Genomic DNA, 22468 nt, shown 5'->3' with positions numbered 1-22468 from the left:
CTTCCAGCCCCAACAGTGCTTTCTCCTCAAACTTGAAAAACTCCACCAGTTCTTAAGTGTCTACCACACACACACACACACAACGCACTGCACAGTTAAACCTAAGAGTCTGACACACACATCCTGTATTATACATCAATATATTCATTTTCATGAATGTACACTACAGTCCTGATACTTTCCCTTAAAAGAAACGTAACTACAAAAAAAAAACAAAACCTACATTAAAACATAAAGCCTTACTAAGGAACCTAAAGCTTTCTGTTGCAGTTCTTGTGTTACAGAACTTGATGAAATAATTACGTCACAGGGAATAACATCCACCATGATTCCAGCCTAGAAAACTAAAAAAATGCCACATTACTCCAAACTAACCTACAAATGCCATGTGATTCTAACCAAAAAACACCAACAGCCAACATTCTTGATTCTCCCATGTGAGTATTAGGTCCCACAGAAACAACTGCTGCAGATTTGTCAAGATGGCCGTGGGGGTGGGGAGGGCGTCCTCATCAGAAACAGCCAAGACGGCCGTGGGGGGGACGTCCTCTTCAGAAACAGCCAAGATGGCCGTCAGGGGGGACGTCCTCACCAGAAAGCCACCTCAAGGTACTCTTCGGTAGGATTTATTTAGGGCCCTGGGAAGGAACACAGACTTCGCAACTACAGATTTATTTTTCCTAAAAAATGGTCTGAATATCAAACCTTTGCCTATCTGTCCTACTTTATTTCATTTACGAATCAGAGACAACATGTACAGGCAACGTGGAGCAGCAGCTAGGATGCCCTTGGGGCGTGTGCACTCCACAGCAGCATGCCGGGGTTTCAGTCCGGCTCTGCTAACGCACACCCTGGAAGGCAGCAGATGATGGCTCAAGTCCTGGGGTCTCTGCCATCCACCTGGGAGACCCCGACTGGGTTCCTGGTTCCTGGTTTCAACTTGACCCAGCCTTGAATATTGTGGGCATTTGGAGAGTGAACCAGCAAATGGAAGATCTCTCTATTTCTCAATCTTTCAAATAAATAAAATTAATTTTTTCTAAAAAGCAGAGAATAAAAAACTCATATTTAAAATGGTAATAAAAATTATATTTTAAAGGAAAATAAGTTCTTTTTATTTATTTCAGGGGCAGAGAAACAGACACATAGAGAGAGGGCTCCCACCCACTGGTTCACCTTCCTAGTGCCCAAAATGACTGTGACTGCCCTGGGCTGCGACCAGGAGCCGGGAACTCCATCCAGGGCCCCCACGAGCGTGGCAGGAACCAGTCACCTGAGCCATCACTTTGCTTCACAGGGTCTGCACTGATGGGAAGCTGGAGCCAGGAACCAAACCCCCGCACTGCGATGGGGGATGTGCCTGCCCCAGGGGGAACAATTCGTGGTCAAACACTGGAGTTTGCTAAAGCTTCAGCTACAGTGTGAAAACTGCCATCTTTTACTTGATGTCCTACTAACTTAGAAGCACAAAACCAGAACTACTGGACCGTGACCATGACGTCATCCAGCTGTTCTGACAGAAGAGTGGACGTTCCAGCCAGGCCGAGGGCCTCCACGCCCAGCCATGTGACCACAGCAGGTTACTAACTCCTCCCGCCTCTGCTCTCAGCCGGGAAATGAGAAGAGCAGCAACCTGTCTCCGAGCTCAGCTGTGAGAACCAAGTGGAAAACACCCACAACACTCTTGGAGTGGCGTCTGACACACCGTGTGAGTTCACAGGGCTGCTGGTGTACATCCCTTTCCTTTCAAATATGCTATGAGAAACAAAACAAAAGTAACCCTGCAAGGAAGATCTCTGCTTTAGTGACTCAGGTCTCTCGGGTAGCTGTGAGCACTTGGCCCTGAATGAGGTGACCCGACCTGTGAGAAACAGAACACCGCATCTGGGAACAATTCCAAGGCAACCTACAACAAGCAGAGCACACGGAGAGGCAAGGAGGTCTAACGTTTTACGTCGTCAAGCACTGATGATCAAATGTTTTACTGCTTGGTCCATGGGCTGCCGGACTGGCTCCAGGAGGCTGAGGATGAGGTCCTAGCCCAGCTGTCGGGGCCTAGCTCCCACCCTCAGGAAAATCACTTACTCTCGCTAGGACTTTCTTTGTCACTAAAACGGAACTCAACCACTGAACACTCAACAGGCCTGTTCATCTTAGAACAGCCCTTGAACCTGTAAGTCCTGGCCGATCCAAACTCAGAGACGTCAGGCGTCAGCACACTCACTCATCCACACTATCACGAGGCTTAGAGGCTCACCCAGCCTCGCAACACCCGGCTACAGTCATCTTACTGACCCTACGAGACTCCCACATCTTAATTCAATTTAAGAATATGACTTAGCAGCTCACTGGAGTGCTGGGTTTCATCCCCAGCTCAGGCTCCTGATTCTCACTTCCTGCTGATGCAGACCGGGGGCGGGGGGGGGGGGCAGTAGTGAGGGCTCAGTAACTAGGTTCCTGCCCTGTGAGAGAACTTGACTGGGTTCCCAGCCTCAAGCTCTAGGCCAGCCCCAGTCACTGCAGTAAACCAGCAGATGGGAGCTACCTCTCTCCCTCTCTCCTCTGCTCCCTCCCTCCCTTTCTCTGTCTCACAAAAATATAAATATTCATTTTATTTATTTATTTTTTAATATTTATTTATTTATTTGAGAGGGAAAATTACAGAGAAAGGGAGAAACAGAGAGAAATCTTCCATCTGCTGATTCACTCCCTGAACGGCTGCAACGACTAGAGCTGGGCCAGTCTGAAACCAGGAGCCGGGAGCTTCTTCCAGGTCTCCCACAGAGTGCAGGGGCACAAAGACTTGGGCCATGTTCTACTGCTTTCCCAGGCCGTAGCAGAGAGCTGGAGGACAAGCAGAGCAGCTGGGACTCGAATTGGTGCCCATTCGGGATGCTGGCACTGCAGGCAGAGGCTTAACCTACTATATTACAGCGCAGACCCAAACATAAAAAATGTTTAAAAAGAGTTATTTTTAATTATCTAGAGATGAGGTAGGTTTGCTACCATCCTGGATTCTAAAAGCAGCCGCCTTCCCAGGACTTAGTATATTCTTGGCTTTATCTATAATTTTTACATTTGCCAAAACTACGTAAGACTTGACATTCAATTTTGCTCTTCATTATCAACGCCTCCAAAACACTATTTTTAAGAAAAAGTTATTGAAGAATTACACGTAATTCCTTTTACAAAGACAGAATCAGATACACATCAACTACCTCAACAAAATGCTCTCAACTCTGAGACAACTTTTAAACCAAAGCAGCATTTTACATTTATCATTCTCTTTAATTACAATGATCACTTACATTAAATTCCTTTATAAAAATTAACTTGGGGGTGCTCGCTTCGGCAGCACCTATTACTAAAAATTAACTTAGGGGCATGGTGAGCAAAGCCACTGCCTGCACTGCTAGCACCCATGTGGGCGCCAGTTTGTGTGCCGGCTGCTCCACTTCCAATCCAGCTCCCTGCTAATGGCCTGAGAAAGCAGTGGAAAATGGCTCAACTGTTAGGGCCCCTGCACCCATGTGGGAGACCCGGATGAAGCTCTTGGCTTTGGCCTGGCCCAGTACTCGCTCTTGTGGTGTCCTGGGGGGCCCTAGGTCCATTCCTGAAACATAACACAGTGTACAATTCCATTTTCAGTTTGGACAAAGTACAACACAAGGCTTTCAGGCATGGCTCTACATGGCTATTCTTCCCCAAAGGTGTTCTGTAACAACCTGAAAATGTGTACAGATACCTCTTGAAGTCCAGCTTGATGCCTTTACTGCTTTTGGTCACCTCGGCCAGCCACTCCTGGAGGGAATTGTCACTGCTCGTTTCGGGAGGATGGGCCATGACTGGCTGGCTGTGTCCCGATCCATCACTTGCGAGAAGGACGTCAGCCTCGATCATGAGAGCAGGACCTGTCCAAAGGCAAGGTCTTGGGTAAGGGCCCGTGAAACGGGGCCGGGACAGCAGGGAGTGGCCGCCCCACACCGGAGGAGGAGAGGAAGAAAAGCAAAGGAACTAGCTACTACATGCCAGGCTCCCCGCCAGGCCCTTGACTTTCACAGACGAGCACACACGTATCCAGAAGCTGCCCGACCTCCTCCAGGTCCCGCAGCTCTGAGGCCGTGGCTGGCCTGGAGCCCTCTCCCGGCACCTGGCAAAGGTGCATTTGCACAGGGGCTCCAGAAGCGTCTGCTGACATTCTCCGGGAGGGAAAACTGCATCTGCACCTTCTCAGTCCTCGGCTTAGAGACTAAGGGGATTTCCTGCCCCCGCTTGGGAGTCTTCACCAGAACCTGGTTCTCTGCGAGGTGGGGGCATCCTGCGGCGGCTCTTCCTGAAGCAGGGGGAGCTGAGATCCACGGAGAAGCTCAGGCCCCACGCTCCAGCAACTGTGGAGCTCCTGCCGGGTCCCAGCCGCTCCCAGCCCCCAGTCACGGGAACAGCACGGAGCCCTGGAGTCTGTGGGGCTCACTGGCAATAGGGCAGGGGGTGTCTTGCTAGAGCTCATTGGTCAATCATCCATCACTGCAGTGAGTCTACACTAGACACTGCTACAGGCATCAGGGACTCATGGTCACCAGGACAAGGTCCTCCCCTGCAGGAATAGGGAGGAGCCATCTCCAGCTGCTTCCACGGTACAAGCAGCTCCCTACATACCGGGGCAGGGTGCCAAGAGGCGTCAATTCTTACTTGAGAACGTGGGACTGCAAGGAAGCGTCCTGGCTGCACCGATCATTCAGGCTCCCCCAGGCCTCGGGCCACTCACCGTCTCCCCCTCTCCTGCTGCAGCCCCAACCCTGCACGCCGAGACACGCGCCCTAGCGTCCATCCAGATAGGAAGGAACACACACCCCTGGAGACCGCTTGGTGGACAGAGCCTTGCTTAGTAGCTTAGGTATGAATCCTGCCCATGGCAATCAATTGTAAGTAAGAATACAACGGCTTCATGCACCGTTCAACAGATATTTACTGCACTATGTGGGCTACAAAAATATGCAGAAGGCATGACCCTAATCTTAAAACCCTTACTTAAATCACTGGAACACCTAAGACACTGTCAGCATACAGCAGGGTTTCAAATAAGGCAGGAGACGGCAAACTGCACCTAGCAAATAATAAAATCCTTCAATTATGCAATTTCTTCATTTTATAAAACTGATTCAATGGCTCTGCCAGCTCAGAATTTACAGTTGGATCACCTGTGTCTGGAACCTGCAAAAATGCCTACATATCAGAAAGGGACTGGAATTAACCTGTTACCCAGAGTACAACGCCAGCGGCCGCCCTGACTTACTGCTCAGTGCCTCCCTCAGCTGCGCCTTGTGGTTGGCTGCATGGTACCACGTGACCTCAGCGCCATCTTCTGCTGCAATCTGGTTCCTTCGCAGGAAATACTGCAGGATATTTTCACTCCAAGACCCTAAAATAACAAGGTTTACATGGAAAAAAAAAAAAAAAAAACTCCTTTTTATGAGGTAAAATTTTTATCTTCTAAAAAAATTCTGACGCTTACGATATATGCACATTTCTGGGGGAACAGTGTGGCATTTCGGTACCTGAATACAAGGCATAATGATCAGTCTGGGGCAGCTGGCCCATTCACCACCCCATGTGCCACTGCTTTGTGTTGGAGACACTCAAAACCCTTCTCCCAGTGATTCCGAAACACACACTTAATGCTGGCCAAGCAGTTATCCTCCTGAGCTGCACAGCACTGGGAGCTCGCTCTCTCCCCCTCCACCCCAGCACCCCTCAACCACCCTCTTCCCCCCCCCTCCCTCCACCCGGGTCTGGTAACCAGGCTAGTGTCTGCTTTTAGGAGATCGGCTTGTTTGGCTTCCACATGTGCGTGCGTGTGGCCTTGTGTGTTCCTGAGTTAGCACAGTGTCCCATGGGCTCAGTCGTGCTGCTGCAGGTGGCAGGATGCCCCTCTGCACGGTGTACACACACCACACTTCGATCACACTCGCTCGGCTGATGCACAGCAAGCTTGGCTTTGCGACTGCTGCTGCAGTTACGTGGGGCACAGACATCTTCTCGACACACTGCTTTCCTTTCCTTCGGAGATACACCCCTCCTGGAACTGCCGCATGTTACAGCGGCTCTATTCCTGGTTGTTCTCAAGAATATCCATGTTAGTTTCCATATGGCTGTGCTTACCTTCCTACCAGCTGGGTAGGAGACTTCTACTTTTTTTTTTTTTTTGACAGGCAGAGTGGACAGTGAGAGAGAAACAGAAAGAAAGGTCTTCCTTTTGCCGTTGGTTCACCCTCCAATGGCAGCCGCGGCCAGCGCGGTGCGTACTGCACTGATCCGATGGCAGGAGCCAGGTGCTTCTCCTGGTCTCCCATGGGGTGCAGGGCCCAAGCACTTGGGCCATCCTCCACTGCACTCCCGGGCCACAGCAGAGAGCTGGCCTGGAAGAGGGGCAACCGGGACAGAATCCGGCGCCCCAACCGGGACTAGAACCCGGTGTGCCGGCGCCGCAAGGCAGAGGATTAGCCTAGTGAGCCACAGCGCCAGCTAGGAGACTTCTACTTTCTCCACATCCCCACCAGCACTTGTTAATTTTTTTAAAAAAAGATTTATTTCTTTCAAAGGCAGAGTTAGCGAGAGAGGAGGAGACAGAGGCAGAGAGATCTTCCATCTGCTGGTTCATTCTCCAAATGGCCACAACAGCTGAGGCTGGGCCAAGCTGAAGCCAGGAGCCCAGAGATTCTTCCAGGTGTCCCACATGGGTGGCAGGGGTCCAAGCACTGGGGTCATCTTCTGTTGCTTCCACAGGTGCATTGGCTGACTCAAAAATGGAGCAGCTGGGACTCAAACCTGCACCTATCTGCAATGCTGGCATTGCAGGCGGTGGCTTAACCCACGGTACCCCAACACCAGCCCCTATTTTGTCTTTTTGATTGTAGCCACTCTACCTGGAGTAAGATGACAGCACACCGTGGTTTTCACCTTTATTTCTGATTAGTGACGTTGAACATTTTCTCATATACTGAGTGCTCACTGGAATATATTCCTTTGGGAAATGGCTATTTAGAGCATTTGCTCAATTTAAAATCCGATTTTTGTTGTACCTCATATATTCTAGATATTAGGCCCTGTCGGATGAAAGTCTGCACATATCTTCCCCCTTCTGAAGGTTGCTTGCTTTGTTGTACAGTTTTTTAATTTGATGAAATCCCATTTTTCAATTTTTGCCTTTGTTGCCAGTGCTTTTGAGATCACATCTAAAAAATCTTTACCCAGACCAATGTCCCGAAGCATGAACATGACCCTGTGTTTTCTTCTAGTAGTTTCATAATCTTGGGTCTTACATGTAACTCTTTAATCCATTTTGCATATTACACAAAGAACAATGCTGTTTCTTATGGGGTAAAAATGTTTTACAGGCCGGCGCCGCGGCTCACTAGGCTAATCCTCTGCCTTGCGGCGCCGGCACACCGGGTTCTAGTCCCGGTTGCCCCTCTTCCAGGCCAGCTCTCTGTTGTGGCCAGGGAGTGCAGTGGAGGATGGCCCAAGTGCTTGGGCCCTGCACCCGCATGGGAGACCAGGAGAAGCACCTGGCTCCTGGCTTCGGATCAGCGCGGCGCACCAGCTGCAGCGGCCATTGGAGGGTGAACCAATGGCAAAGGAAGACCTTTCTCTTTCTCTCTCTCTGTCCACTCTGCCTGTCAAAAAAAAAAGAAAAGTTTTACAAGTACATTTGTTGTGTATATTCAAGGTATACACATGATGTCAGGGGATGTGAACAGACGGTAAAAGGGCTGGTTCACTTCCCAAACGCCTGCAACAGCTGAGGCTGGGCCAGACAAAGCCAGGACTGCCAACTGCACCCAGGTCTCCCACATGGACGGCAGGAACCAAGTACTTGAGCCATCACTGCTGCTTCAGGATCTGCTTTAGCGTGAAACTGGAGTCAGGATCCAGAGCCTGCATCAAACCACAGCACTCAGAACGTGTATACAGGCAATTTACAAATCAACCAAAGTATAAAAAACACAACTTTAGCACGCTAGGATTTGAAAGCTGTGAAGGTCTTCTTGGCCTTGTCCTGCTGCCGTGTCCTCGGCACAGCCCAGGCCGCCCCTGCCCCGAGCACACAGGGAGCGGCAGCACACAGAATCTCGCCTTGGTCACTACTCTAAGTGCCTGCAACCTGCAAACAGGGCCACGAAGACAGAGACAGCATTGGCTGCAAATTTTTTTTTTTTTTTTTTTTTTTTGAGAGTAAGACTTATTTTGAGCAGTTTCGGCTTACAGAAAAAAATCAAGCAGAAACCGGAGCTCCCATATGACCCCACCCACCCCTCTGCCCCTGTGTTTAGTATCTTGCACTAGTGTGCTGTACCTCCCAATAGTGAGGAGCTGTTCTGACAGTATTCATGGAAGTGCACCGCTTACGTGAGAATTCACTCTGGGAATGCATTCCTTGGGCTTTAGCACACATTAACGACCTATGTTCACCACAGCAGTGCCATGCAGAGCAGAGTACGAGACAGGAGACGACTACATTATCTGAGGGTGCCCACTCCAGTTCTGAAAACAGGAGGCAGGGATGCCGCGTGACAAGGCACCAGCTGCTCCTGGGTTTTGAACGCAGTGCAGGGAGCAATCAGCAGCCAAACAGCAGCAGCTAAGACGTGCCCCCGGCCCAGCCCGGCCTCTCTGGGGCATCTCTGATTGTAGCCCAGGGAGACCCATGTCGGACTTCTGACTTCAGAACTCTAGGATCAAAAACATATGCAGCTCTAAGCCACTAAAAAATCAATGCTGCGAAAAAGGAATATGAATGTAAACAGACAATGGGAGAACACCAGTGTCGCTCCCCCTCTTCGTGGAGGAACGACACAGGACCCTGCGCTGTTCTTTTGTCTGCTCGGCCCTCCCCGGGTTTGCTGCTGGTTCTTCCCGGGTTGGCTACCGACCCTTCCACCTCCGTGGAAGGGCGGTTCCCCCTGCCACTTTCCCCACTTCCGCGGGGGAGCGGCACACCACCGGCCGGCTCTCTCGGGGGCTGCACAGGTGTTCCTTCAGATAGATGTTCCCCTTAGATGTTCCTGGTGCATGTTGTCTCTCTCCTCCTTTATAGTCCTTTTCCACCAATCCCAACTCTGCTACCCACACGCCGAGCACGCTGCTCTCCTCCAATCAGGAGCAGCTCCTGCAGCTTGTCAAGTTGGTGAGAGGCAGCTGGGTAGAAGCTGTTGCCTCCTCTCCCAGCGCCATATTGTGGGAGAGCAGACGCATAGAATAAGTCTTAATTCCAGTAACTTAGTCTAGTCCGAGTTGCTCCCCACAACCAGAAACCTACACACAGCACGCGGGGGCATGCACAGGAAACAGCAGCGGGAACGGGCGAGCAGTGGTCAGGATGGGAGCTGTCTGGAGGGAACTGCTTGGCTGCAGTACAGGATGCAACTTCCCCTACAAATTCTACTGTACCTCTAGAATCTTCTGTGTTAACAAAGTATACTTTTTTTTTTTTAAACGCTAAGGCAGGTGTGGCAGAGCTGGTAAAGCCACACTGGCATCCCACATGAGTGGAGGTTCAAGTCCTGGCTTCTCCACGTCTGATGCAGCTCCGGCTGATGTGCCTGGGAAGGCAGCAGAATACAGCACAAGTGTCGGGGCCCCTGCCACTCACATGGGAAACCTAGAAGCAGCTCTTGGCTCCTGGCTTCGTTCAGCCTGGCCCAGCCTTGGGCCTTGCAGCCATTTGGGGAGTGAACCAGCAGGAGGAAGACCCCTCTTTCTATGGCTCTCTCTCTCTCTCTCTCTCACTACTACTCTTTCAAATGAATAAATAAATCTTTATAATAAAAAAAAAGCTAGGGGAAGAAAATGGCTCACATAAAGGAAGAACCTGGTTAAGAACTAGCTTCAGGGGCCGGCACGTGGTGTAGTGGGTAAAGCTGCTACCTGCAGTGCTGGCATCCCATATGTGTGCTGGTTTGAGTCCCGGCTGTTCCACTTTTGATCCAGCTCTCTGCTGTGGCTTGGGAAGCAGTAGAAGATGGCCCAAGCCCTCGGGTCCCTGAACCTATGTCGGAAACGCGGAAGATGCTCCTGGCTTCAGATCAGTGAAGCTCTGGCTGTTGTAGCCAATCAGGGAGCAAACCAGCAGATAGAAGACCTCTCTCTCTCTCTGCAGCTCAAATAATAAATAAATAAATAAATATTTTTTTTTTAAAAAAAGGAACTAGCTTCACCACTTTGGCAATGAGAACAGATCTTTTCTTAAAAGATGGCATGTGTGGAGCTGGTGCTGTGGTCCAGAGGGTGTGGCTGCCACCTGAGATGCCAGCATCCTGCGAGAGCACCAGCTGCAGCCCTGGCTGCTCCATGTTTGTCCTAGCTCCCTGCTAACGTGCGTGGCCCAAGTACTTGGGTCCTCACCACCCACACGACAGACCTGGATGGAGTTCCAGGCTCCTGTAGAGTGAATCAGTGCATGGAGGATCTCTATGTCTGTCTCTCTTTCTAATTCTGCCTTTCAAATAAATAAATACATCTCTTTTTTTTTAAGATTTAATTATTTATTTGAAAGGCAGAGTTACAGAGAGGCAGAGGCAGAGAGAGGGGTCTTCCATCTGCTGGTTCAATCCCCAGTTGGCTGTAATGACAAGAACTGTGCCGATCCGAAGCCAGGAGCCAGGAGCTTCTTCAGGGTCTCCCACATGGGTGCAGGGGCCCATGGACTGGGGTCATCTTCTACTGCTTTCCCAGGCCATAGCAGAGCCGGATGGGAAGTAGAGCAGCTGGGACTTGAACCAGTGCCTATGGGATGCTGGCACTGCAGGTGGTGGCTTTACCTACTACGCCACAGCATCAGCCCCAATAAATACATCTCTTAAAAAAAGGGGGGGGGGCAGAATCTGTAATATTGTTCACCTGAACACAGTTTTGTTTTTTTTAAGAGAAAACCTTTTACTGTGATATAAAAAGCACTTATCAAACATCCACAGAAGACGTGTAACTCTTTACTGCTACAAACAGACTTGGAATACGTTATTCACACCTGGTGCCAGCTAACATCCTGTAAACAAGGAGTATGCTCACTGATTTTTAGCAGTCACAGGTGTAGAGTATATGATCACACCTGTACTCTGGAATGTCCATACTTGGCTGTAGTACAGTGGGAGCTACAGTGTAACCGCACATGATGGAGTGCAGTGGGAGCTACAGTGTAACCGCATATGGACGGAGTGCAGTGGGATCTACAGTGTAACCGCACACAGATGGAGTGCAGTGGGAGCTACAGTGTAACTGCACACGGATGGAGTGCAGTGGGAGCTACAGTGTAACCGCACACGGATGGAGTGCAGTGGGAGCTACAGTGTAACCGCATATGGACGGAGTGCAGTGGGATCTACAGTGTAACCGCACACAGATGGAGTGCAGTGGGAGCTACAGTGTAACTGCACACGGATGGAGTGCAGTGGGATCTACAGTGTAACCGCACACGGATGGAGTGCAGTGGGAGCTACAGTATAACCGCACACGGATGGAGTGCAGTGGGATCGACAGTGTAACCGCACACGGATGGAGTACAGTGGGATCTACAGTGTAACCGCACATGGATGGAGTGCAGTGGGAGCTACAGTGTAACTGCACACGGACGGAGTGCAGTGGGATCTACACTGTAACTGCACACGGACGGAGTGCAGTGGGATCTACACTGTAACTGCACACGGATGGAGTGCAGTGGGATCTACAGTGTAACTGCACAGGGATGGAGTGCAGTAGGATCTACAGTGTAACTGCACACGGATGGAGTGCAGTGGGATCTACAGTGTGACCGCACACGGATGGAGTGCAGTGGGAGCTACAGTGTAACTGCACACGGATGGAGTGCAGTGGGATCTACAGTGTAACCGCACACGGATGGAGTGCAGTGGGAGCTACAGTGTAACTGCACACGGATGGAGTGCAGTGGGAGCTACAGTGTAACCGCATATGGACGGAGTGCAGTGGGATCTACAGTGTAACCGCACACGGATGGAGTGCAGTGGGATCTACAGTGTAACCGCACACGGATGGAGTGCAGTGGGAGCTACAGTGTAACCGCATATGGACGGAGTGCAGTGGGATCTACAGTGTAACCGCACACAGATGGAGTGCAGTGGGAGCTACAGTGTAACTGCACACGGATGGAGTGCAGTGGGATCTACAGTGTAACCGCACACGGATGGAGTGCAGTGGGAGCTACAGTGTAACTGCACACGGACGGAGTGCAGTGGGATCTACACTGTAACTGCACACGGACGGAGTGCAGTGGGATCTACACTGTAACTGCACACGGATGGAGTGCAGTGGGAACTACAGTGTAACTGCACAGGGATGGAGTGCAGTAGGATCTACAGTGTAACCGCACACGGATGGAGTGCAGTGGGATCTACAGTGTGACCGCACACGGATGGAGTGCAGTGGGATCTACAGTGTAACTGCACACGGACGGAGTGCAGTGGGATCTACAGTGTGACCGCACACGGATGGAGTGCAGTGGAAGCTACAGTGTAACTGCACACGGATGGCGCAGGAAACGCTCACCACTGCTCTCTTCTCCGTCACAGGCTTCCTGGCAGAAGTGACAAGCCGCAGCTGCTCCTCTCCTAATGTGACTATGTGTGCAGCGCCCATGTTTGCACTCATGGAACAACTATCTGTAGTAAACAAGTGCAACACTGTCAACTATTTCGCATGTGTAAATATTTGTCTGATTACCTGTAAACAAAAAACCTCACACACTCTTAATTCTAAGAAAAAAAGTCAACCCATAACTATTCTAATACACTTTACTTCAACACACAGAGAATTTATGAAAGGTGTCGCTCCCCCTCTTCGCGGAGGAACGACACAGGACCCTGCGCTGTTCTTTTGTCTGCTCGACCCTTCCCGGGTTTGCTGCTGGTCCTTCCCAGGTTGGCTGCTGACCCCTCCACCTCCGTGGAAGGGCGGTTCCCCCTGCCACTTTCCCCACTTCCACGGGGGAGCGGCACACCGCTGGCCAGCTCTCTCAGGGGCTGCTCAGATGTTATCCGGATGTTCCCCTTAGATGTTCCTGGTGCATGTTGTCTCTCTCCTCCTTTATAGTCCTCTTCCACCAATCCCAACTCTGCTACCCACATGCCGAGTACGCTGCTCTCCTCCAATCAGGAGCAGGATCAGCTCCTGCAGGTTATTGGTCGAACTGGAGGCAGCTGTGTAGAAGTTGTTTACTCCTCTCCCAGCGCCATATTGTGGGAGAGCAGATGCATAGAGTAAGTCTTAATTCCAGTAACTTAGTCTAGTCCGAGTTGCTCCCCACAGAAAGGTGCATATATTACCTTAGATAATATATTTTAGATGTGAGTGCTTCCTATTTCATACTATGAAATGTGCATTTGAGATCTGTTCTATGCAGCACAAAGTTTAGATCAAGAAACTCCAAATCGCAGATACCAGAGTTCCTCCCGCACACTCCACACAGGCATGGCCCTGCAGCGGGCTCAACAGGTTCACTGTGAACTGCCCTTGCTCCTCAAATTCAAGTATCAAAGGAACAATGAGGCGCAACATCTCTGGGTTGTAACTGAAAATGTAAAGCTTTAGAAAACAGCTCAGTGCGTTTTGAAAAAAGATTTTAACTGAAATGACATCCTAGGCGTTTATCCATATCAGGCTGATAAACAGTAGGGCTTTAAAACATTTTAAAATCTGAGTATTTTCTCAAAACAAAGAGCACAAATGCCTCTAAATACAAGGGGGCTTCAGAAAGCTTTTCAAAAAATGCATTTTCCATGAGGAAAACCATCGATCTTGACGTCCTGACTCTTTCAACATTTTTTACTTTAGTTTCGCTTCCTTTTGAAAGCTATTAATTTAAACGTCAATCTGAAGTACATATTTGGCCTTACAGTACTTACAATGACTCGGAAAATGGACATTTTTTAAAGCACTACAATTTCCTAAGGCTGTGTTCAAAGTCTTTCGCTGTCATCAGAAATCCTGTAGCATAGAAAAAACCTGGTACCCTTCAAATTTCAGAGTGAACTGATCTTCTGAAGTTTTAATGCCATCTAAAAAAAAAAAAGTCAAGTAGAGAAAGACTGCCACAACCAAGCACTCTCCCCACAGCTGCAGATGTGAGCCCAGCCTGGCAGGAGCAACTTCCGGCTTTCCTAGGCACACCAACACTGCCGGTTACGAAGTCACCGAACCTGGTCCCTAGCACATTCATCACGTAGTGTGAACAATATAAGGTCATTCTTCCCTTAAAAAGCAACTCACTGAAGAGTAGTAACAAGTCTATTTTAAGACATTGGACTTTTCTGGAACCGGTCCAACTATATAAATCTTAAGAATTATGTGAAAATGTGGAATCAACACTATGAAAACAATGTGATAAAATTAAATATTAAACCCTTTTCTTTTTTTTGACAGAGTGAACAGTGAGAGAGACAGGAAGAAAGGTCTTCCTTTCTGTTGGTTCACCCCCTAAATGGCCGCTACAGCCACTGCACCGCGCTGATCCGAAGCCAGGAGCCAGGTGCCTCTCCTGGTCTCCCATGCGGGTGCAGGGCCCAAGCACTTGGGTCATCCTCCACTGCATTCCCGGGCCACAGCAGAGAGCTGGCCTGGAAGAGCAGCAACCAGGACAGAACTGGCGCCCTGACCGGGACTAGAACCCCGTGTGCTGACGCCGCAGGTGGAAGATTAGGCTAGTGAGCCACGGCGTCAGCCCCCTTTTCTAATTTTAACTCAAAAATAGAAATCATGAGTCTTCTATAAGATTGATTTTAAAAACACACAGAAGTGAAAAGTGCCGTTTTTCAAAAAGCACAATTTTTCCAATTTTTCCCTCCTTTAAAACAACATGGAACGATTTCAGTTCTCCTGTACTAAATGCTGGACTTTTTAAAAAATGATTATTGCAATGTTTAATGCAGCAATGTTAATCAGCAGGGCTTCTGCTCAGCTGGACCCCTAATTAGTCTTCGGATTCCTCTTTTCCCTGCGGGACCTTTTGGTTTTGCGAACCCTCGTGCGTGTGCTGCCTGGGGTGCAGGTCTTCACCCGGGAAGTCTGGGTCAGCTTGCCCCCCTGTCTGTCTCCGTCTCTCTCGTCTCATCCATGTGGAGCCGTCCTTCTACAGCTCCCAGCACAGGGCTCTTGCAGCTGGAATACAGCAGCCTCTCTCTTACACGGCACGTGCATCCAGGCATCGAATAATGAAACTGTGGCCTCTAACTAGTCTCCTTCATGAGGAGTTTACACAGAAAGATCGTAGTGTGCTGAATCCTTGGGAGTCCTCTCTGGCTAATCTTTTAGCTCTGTATTTGTTGTATTGGCCAAAATTATTTCATTTTTCATGTCTATTTCCAACTTCACATAGTTCAGCTGTTATTCAACTTTTCCAGAGCCTGAAAAGCTTCCTGAGAAAGGGGAAATGCCTCTCCTTGCGGTGTCTGACGCTGAGTGTGCACGCCCACGTCGGCCTGTACCCCACTGAGTCTCATCTGCCGTCACCCTAACCCTGCTCAGCTGGTCCGTGGGGCAGGCGGAGACTGTGGCAGTGAGTATGTTACACCCACGTGAGCATCCACCTTCCCTCACTGCGCCGAACGCTTCATCTTCCCTGTGGCCACCTGCAAACTCCCTTCTCAGAGCTGCTCTTGGTGCTGCACACATCTGACGAACACGGGAACGAGCTGGGGACCAGGCAGTGAACATCCATTCACATCCCTGGGCGTTCAGAGGACCTAACCTGAATCATAGGTAGCAAGGCTGCTTGTCCTCCAACAGGGAAAAACAACAGGATCAAAATCCCTATGCCAGGAGTCTGAAGAGGAGCCCACCACAGGTTGTTCATTTTCAATAGATATCCTCAGAAGTCTGTGCTTTCCACTTCTGCCTCTGGCAAAGCTACCTTTAACCTCGTCACTTGCTTGGATGCCGGTCAGCAGGGACACGGCTTCGGTGGTGGGCTCCCGGCTCTGGCGTCCAGTGTGGCGAGCACCCCAGCCGCACCCTGGCAGGTGGCTCCAGGAAGCTGTGGCCACTGAACACAGTTTTATTCTAAAACGTCGTGAATCCTGCATCAACTCAGAAGAGAGCCTGATGATGAGAACCATCTTCTGAATGTGAGCTTTGTCCCAAACTCGGACATGAAGGAAAAGCAGGCATTAAAAGGATTCACACTGAGATGCAGAGCCCAGCCCGGACTAAATAAATGCTCTAAGGAGGTTCAGCACATATCTGAACAACATTCACACCTGTTGGCTCAGTAACTCTTACAAGAATTCTGTCCAGGGGAAAAATAAATCGGAATTGAAGGGAGAAAGGTGAGCGTTTTTCTTTATTACAAACTTTGTTTTACATCCTTTTTTTTTCCTCCCCCCAAAGAAACCTCTTACTTAATGAGTACAAATTTCTTAAGTACAACTTTAGGGATATAGTGAGTCTTCCCACCCCCACGGGAAAAGGCGAGCATTTGACTCAGCGGTTAAGTTGCCTCTTGCGATGTCTGCATCCAATTTTTTTTTTTTGACAGGTAGAGTGGAGAGTGAGAGAGAGAGACAGAGAGAGAGAAAGGTCTTCCTTTGCCGTTGGTTCACCCTCCAATGGCCGCTGCGGCCGGCGCACCACGCTGATCCAATGGCAGGAGCCAGGTGCTTCTCCTGGTCTCCCATGGGGTGCAGGGCCCAAGCACCTGGGCCATCCTCCACTGCACTCCCGGGCCACAGCAGAGAGCTGGCCTGGAAGAGGGGCAACCGGGACAGACTCCGGCGCTCCGACCGGGACTAGAACCCGGTGTGCCGGCGCTGCTAGGCGGAGGATTAGCCTAGTGAGCCGCGGCGCAGGCCCCAATTTTTCTTTAATTGCTTGTTTATTTGGCAGTCAGAATCCTCCATCTGTGGTTCACTCCCTAGACGGCCCCAGCAGGCCGGGGCTGGGCCGAATCACTCAGGAGCCAGGAGCTGCACCTGTCTCCCGCGGCGGTGCAGGGACCCACGCACCCGTGCCATCCCCCGCGGCCGTCCCACGGGCGAACTCGCAACTCCAGCCTCCGGCGGCGCGTCAGCACCCGCCGCGGGGCCGGGCGTCACGGGCGACGCCTCAGCCCGCGGGGCGCCGGGCCCACACGGGCTCCGCTCCCCAGCGCCCACCCCGGGGCGCACGCGGGAGGGCCGCGGACACCCCGAGGGAGGCGGGCAGCGCCGGCCGAGCCCGCCAGGAGCCCCCACGTCGCGGCCGCACGGCCGCGCCTCGCCCGTGAGGGACCCACCCGGCGGGAAGCCGCCGAACCCGCGCTTACCCGGGCCTCCGGCGAGCGCTGTCATGGCAACGGACGCCCGCCGTCCGCGCAGGCGCCAACCGGTCGCGGGCGGCGTGGGAACCTGACCCCGCCAACAGCGGCCCCGGGCCGAGCGCGCGCCTGGGGCCCACCTGCGCGTGCGCGTCCCCGGAGCGGAAGCGGAAGGGGCGGGGCAGCGGCGCGCACGCGCAGAGGCTGCGGAGGGGGCGTGTCGGAAACAGGACTTTTGAAACTTTTGGAAACGCGTGGGGCTGGGAACCGCCATTGGTGTTGAGTGCGAATTTCCAAAGCTGGGTGCGCTTTTTTCAGTGACGTCCTGAAAAGTCATGCGATCATTTCTCCATAAAAATGAGGTTTTCTGCAAAACGAAACTGAGCGGGTAGCCTGGAGCCGGCTCTCCCACCGCTGACTTGGTGCGCCCTGGCCCAAATATAAATTGCGTAAATCTAATGGCGCCGATTTAATTTTCTTGTCGAGTCCTGATTGTCGGGTTTTTCCCCTTCCATTCCAGTTCCGCGAGCTCCTGCCTCCGTGTGATCCCGTCCCTGACCGGCGGTTTTCCTTGTGCTAAGGTCTGCTTTGATGGTCACGATTTTTGGGTTTATTTTCGTGTTTGCATGATAGATCCTTTGCTGTGTTTCTTTTTAACGTATGAACCGTTATAAGTGGTTCTGATAAATAGCTCCTCAGTCTCTTTACCCAATCTTATGTCGTATTTGGGCCATTTACATTTAATGTAAATTTTGAGATGGTTGGATTTCAGCCTGTCCTTTTATTAATTTTTGTTTGTCCTATGTTTTTCAAGTCTGTTTTCCTGAGTTTACTTTGAATTACAGGGAGATTTTTTTTTTTTTTTTTTTTTGACAGGCAGAGTGGACAGTGAGAGAGAGACAGAGAGAAAGGTCTTCCTTTGCTGTTGGTTCACCCTCCAATGGCCGCCGCGGCCGGTGCACCGCGCTGATCCGAAGGCAGAAGCCAGGTGCTTCTCCTGGTCTCCCATGGGGTGCAGGGCCCAAGCACTTGGGCCATCCTCCACTGCACTCCCAGGCCACAGCAGAGAGCTGGCCTGGAAGAGGGGCAACCGGGACAGAATCCGGCGCCCCGACCGGGACTAGAACCCGGTGTGCAGGCGCCGCAAGGAGGAGGATTAGCCTAGTGAGCCGCGGCGCTGGCCTACAGGGAGATTTTTCAAAGTACCATTTTAATTTATATATAGACTTTTTAAATACATGTGTGCAGTGGTTCGCTCTGCATTGCTGCAATGAACTACTTTTGAAGAAAAGCAGCTTAATTTGGGTCATAGGTCGGAGGTTCAAGTCGGAACAGCTTTGGAAAGGGACAGGGGGTGACTGGAGCACCCGTGTCCCGGTGGCCTCCCTCGCTCATAAATTCACCAGGATGCAGTCAGGAGGACCCCACCCCGGTCTACTCCAAAGGTCCCACCTCTACAGAGCAGTTGGACTGAGTTTCCAGCCTCTTAATACCGTTAACAGAAGACTTAACCGTGTGGGGAGGGGGAAGTCACATACGAACCGTGGCGGTGTCTGCATAGTTTTTGCATTTTTCTTAGAATTCTATACAACTTAAAGTGAAATATAGAAACCATATGACCACATAGGCTCCTTTACTGTCCCCTTCAGGTGCAATTCTCATATATTCTACATCTGTAGAAACTGAAAATCCTATCACATGATGTCATAAGTTTTTTTGCAAGAGACACTGACAAGCAAGCTCCCAATGCTGGTTTACTGTCTGAATACCCACAATGGCCAGGTCCAGGCCAGTGCTGGAGCCAGGAATGAGATCCAGGTCTTCCATGAGGGTGGTAGAACCCCAGGAACTTGGGCCACCACCTCCCAGGCTGAAGTCAGGAGGCAGAGCCAGGAACTGAACCCGAGTGTTCCAGTGTGGGGTAGACGTGTCCTAGCTGCTACACCAAATACCCACCTCCCTACAATTGTTTTTAAATTGCAGCACTCACATGTATTTCACCAAACATCTGCTTACCCATACATTTGCCATTTCTATTGCTTTCTTTCCTTGCTCTCGTTTTCCTTCTCAATGAACTTCTTTTAACATTTCTTCTAAGGCAGATCTACGGCAGTGAGTTCTGTTTGTTTCCCTTCTTCTGAAAACGCCTTTAGCTCACCTTTCATTCCTGAAGAATATTTGTTGAAGAAAGGACTGTGTTGGCTGTTGTTTTAAGCACTTTATAAATGTTGTTCCACTGTCTCTGTCTCCATGGTTTTTGATAACGAATCTGTCATCACTTAGCTGTTTGTTCTGTACACAAAGTGTTGACTGTCCCTTCCTGCTTTCAAAACCCAGCTTTCTTGACATTTGGTTTCACCAGTTTACGATGTGCCTGGTGTGCTTTCTGTTTTCCTTGTGGCATTTGCTGTGATGAACCTGCTTTAAGTAGAATTTTATGCAAATATATGTCTTGACCAAAGTTTTGGAAGTTTCAGCCATTTCTTCAAGTATTTCATCTTTCCAATTTCTCTCTCCTTTTGGGGCTCCTAAATGTAAATATTACTTACTGATACTGCCCTACAGTTCTGCCAAGTTGTGTCCAATTTTTAACTTTTCTATCTATTTTTCAGACTGGATAATTTGTTGATGTGTCTCCAGATTCATGGACTTCTCCTTCAGTCATCTGTTCTGTTGAACTCCTCTAGTGAATTTTTCCTTTTGCTGTTGTATTTTCAGTTCTAAAATTTCCTTTTATAGCTTCTGTACTGAGGACTTTGATCTTCCACTCACTCCAGTGTTTACCTTTCCTCTCTGCAGGATGATCACAAGTCTGGAGTCTCTGATTATTCCATCAGGAAACCTCAAAACCGACTTTGTTCATGCCTCTTCCCTAGCGTTGCTTATGTATGCCAAGAATTTTGGACTGCTTCCTGGATAGTCTGAGTGAGGGCCTTTCCTCTCTAAGTCTTCAGAAGGTTTTTGTTTTGTTTGAGCAGCTGGTTGGTGTAGTTAGTTTCGGACCACAATCGCTGGCCAGCTTTCTGTGGGCTCTGATCCAGCGTCAGTGTCCAGTGCTTTATGCAGCTGGTACTAGTCTGTCCTAATAGTCCATCACCCAGCAGCCAGCCTGAAACCTGGACGGTGGTCTACACTGTGTTTCACCTCCAGTCTTTGCTCAGTTTCTTCTGGGCAGTTTCACGTATGCACACCTTGGGGGATTTTAAACACAGATCTATTTTCTTCAGCTCCCTCCTATGTATGATCCTACGCACACTCTTGAATTCCCAGAGATAAGTCCTAGGTGATCCGACTAGAAAGTCATGGCTTTTGCCTGCTCATACCTCTCCCTGTGTCCCACCCTGTGTCTGCCATGACTTTACCAGTGGGGAGAGAAGGGCGCTACGTATGTTGCATGTTCCCAGGTTCATGTAGAGCTGGTGAGCCCACAGGCTCCACCTCTCACACGGTTCTACGAGGCAGGCAGGGAGGAAGGCAGGAAGGCAGGGCCGCTGCTCTTGGGAGGCTGTTCTGGAGCAGAACCTGCGAGTTCCTCCGTCCACCTGACTTCCTGGCCCTCTAGTAGAGCAGCACATTGCTCCTTGGGTCCTTTCTGTGTCAGCTAGCAGTTCCCATTAAGTGTCTGTGTGGGGTTTTTTACTCGGGTTGATCTGGCTTCTTGAATCTGTGGAGTCATTTCTTTAATCAGATTTGAAAATTCTTCATTATATCTAAAAATAATTGTTCTGTCCTACTCCCCGCCCCCCCTTCCTCTGGCAGCTAATTAAACATGTTAGAGGAGCCAGTGTTGCGCATAGCAGGAAAAGCCACCACCTGAAACGCCAACATAAATATGGGTGCTGGTTCGAATCCCAGCTGCTCCACTCCCGTTCCAGCTACGTGCTAATGTGCCTAGGAAAGTAGTGGAAGATGGCCCAAGTCCTTGGGCCCCTGCACCCATGAGTGTGAGACCCGGAAGAAGCTCCTGGTTTTGGTCTGGCCCAGACCTGGCTGTTGTGGCCATTTGGGGAGTAACCAGCAGACAGATCTATGTCTCTCCCTAACTCTGCCTTTGAAATAAATAAACTTTTTCTAAAAATGTTAGAATTTCTCTCACTATATGCTCTAGATAAGTGTACTTCAAAAAGGTGATGGAAAATGGAATCAGGAGATGTTTTGGTGTGAAAATTTTTAAATCTGGTTTCAGTAATATACATCTTCCATGAACTTTTTGAAGACCTTTGGTCTATCTTACTTCCACCTGTCGCTCCAACTGCATTCTGGATAATTTCTCCTGAGCTCTTTTTCAGTATAAACTCATCCACTGGCTATGTATTATTCTGCTATTAATTGTTTACTGAATTTTAATTTTTATATAAGCTTGCAATATTCAGTTTATTCTCCAAATGAGCTCCATCACTTTTTAGTTTTTATTTTATGCAGGTGCCCTCACACTTACCTTTATTTCTTTAAACACAAAAAGCATAAATACCCCAGTCTTTGTGATTGTTTTCACTGTTCTAGTTCTTGCTTCCAGAATCTGGCTTCCTTGTGTATTTACTTATTGTCTACTGTATGTTAGTTGGTATCCTATTTGAAGAGTAGTGTGAAGCTACAATGGAAATACTTTTCTGCAGACAGGATGTACACTTTTTCTTGGCGCCTGGAGGGAACACCTTACACCAAGTGTAGTGCTGCGTGCGACACTTTAGACTGTGCCGGCAGTCCTAAATGTGCATGTTTCATACGCTCCACTGCCATCCTGCACAGGCAGCCTTTGGGCGTCTCAGCCTGTTGGGCAAAGGTCTCCTGTTGGATTCACCACCTCACGAGGGCCTTGCAGCTTTGATTATTGTCCCTAATGCCGTAAGGGTGTCACAGTAGGAGCCCGTGCTCATTTTTTCTCTTTACTTTTGGGCGGGGCATTCCTTATTAAAATATCTTTGATGCTTTAAGAGGATGTAATCAGTTTTGGTTGTTTTTAAAAAGAGCAGGGATCTAAGTATCCTAGCATGCAGTTTCTAGAAACAGCTTCCCTGAGGTGCGTCTTTGTTCCTACACAGATAAAACTATTTTTTCTCTTGGCATTCTCTGCACTTAACACATATAATTTGTGGCAGGGAATCCATAAATTATCAATTTAAGCTATTTTTATCTAGAGCTGCTCAAACAAATCTGTACTTGTTATTTGCTATT

General features: G+C 49.7%; 1 protein-coding gene, 1 long non-coding RNA gene and 1 pseudogene across 2 annotated transcripts in view; 1 reads left to right on the top strand and 2 right to left on the bottom strand.

The window, feature by feature from the left end:
* FAM151B (family with sequence similarity 151 member B) overlaps positions 1 to 17707 on the bottom strand; it is a 38024-nt gene extending 20317 nt beyond the window's left edge. The window contains exons 1-3 of the mRNA XM_002713903.5: positions 17303 to 17707; positions 5294 to 5419; positions 3746 to 3911 (exon numbers count right to left, since the gene is read on the bottom strand). Of these exons, the coding sequence (XP_002713949.3) occupies positions 3746 to 3911; positions 5294 to 5419; positions 17303 to 17630 (620 nt within the window). The 5' untranslated portion in view covers positions 17631 to 17707. The remainder of the gene's footprint in view (positions 1 to 3745; positions 3912 to 5293; positions 5420 to 17302) is intronic.
* On the bottom strand, positions 14815 to 16250 carry LOC103349563 (twinfilin-1 pseudogene; annotated as a pseudogene).
* On the top strand, positions 17572 to 18000 carry LOC103349532 (uncharacterized). Its single transcript, XR_007922691.2, has 2 exons — positions 17572 to 17715; positions 17814 to 18000. It is a non-coding gene; the product is annotated as an uncharacterized lncRNA (long non-coding RNA).
* Positions 18001 to 22468: the final 4468 nt, after the last annotated feature.

Source organism: Oryctolagus cuniculus, chromosome 14 (assembly GCF_964237555.1).
Source record: "Oryctolagus cuniculus chromosome 14, mOryCun1.1, whole genome shotgun sequence".
NCBI lineage: Eukaryota > Metazoa > Chordata > Mammalia > Lagomorpha > Leporidae > Oryctolagus > Oryctolagus cuniculus.
This window is presented reverse-complemented; position numbering and strand designations above follow the sequence as displayed.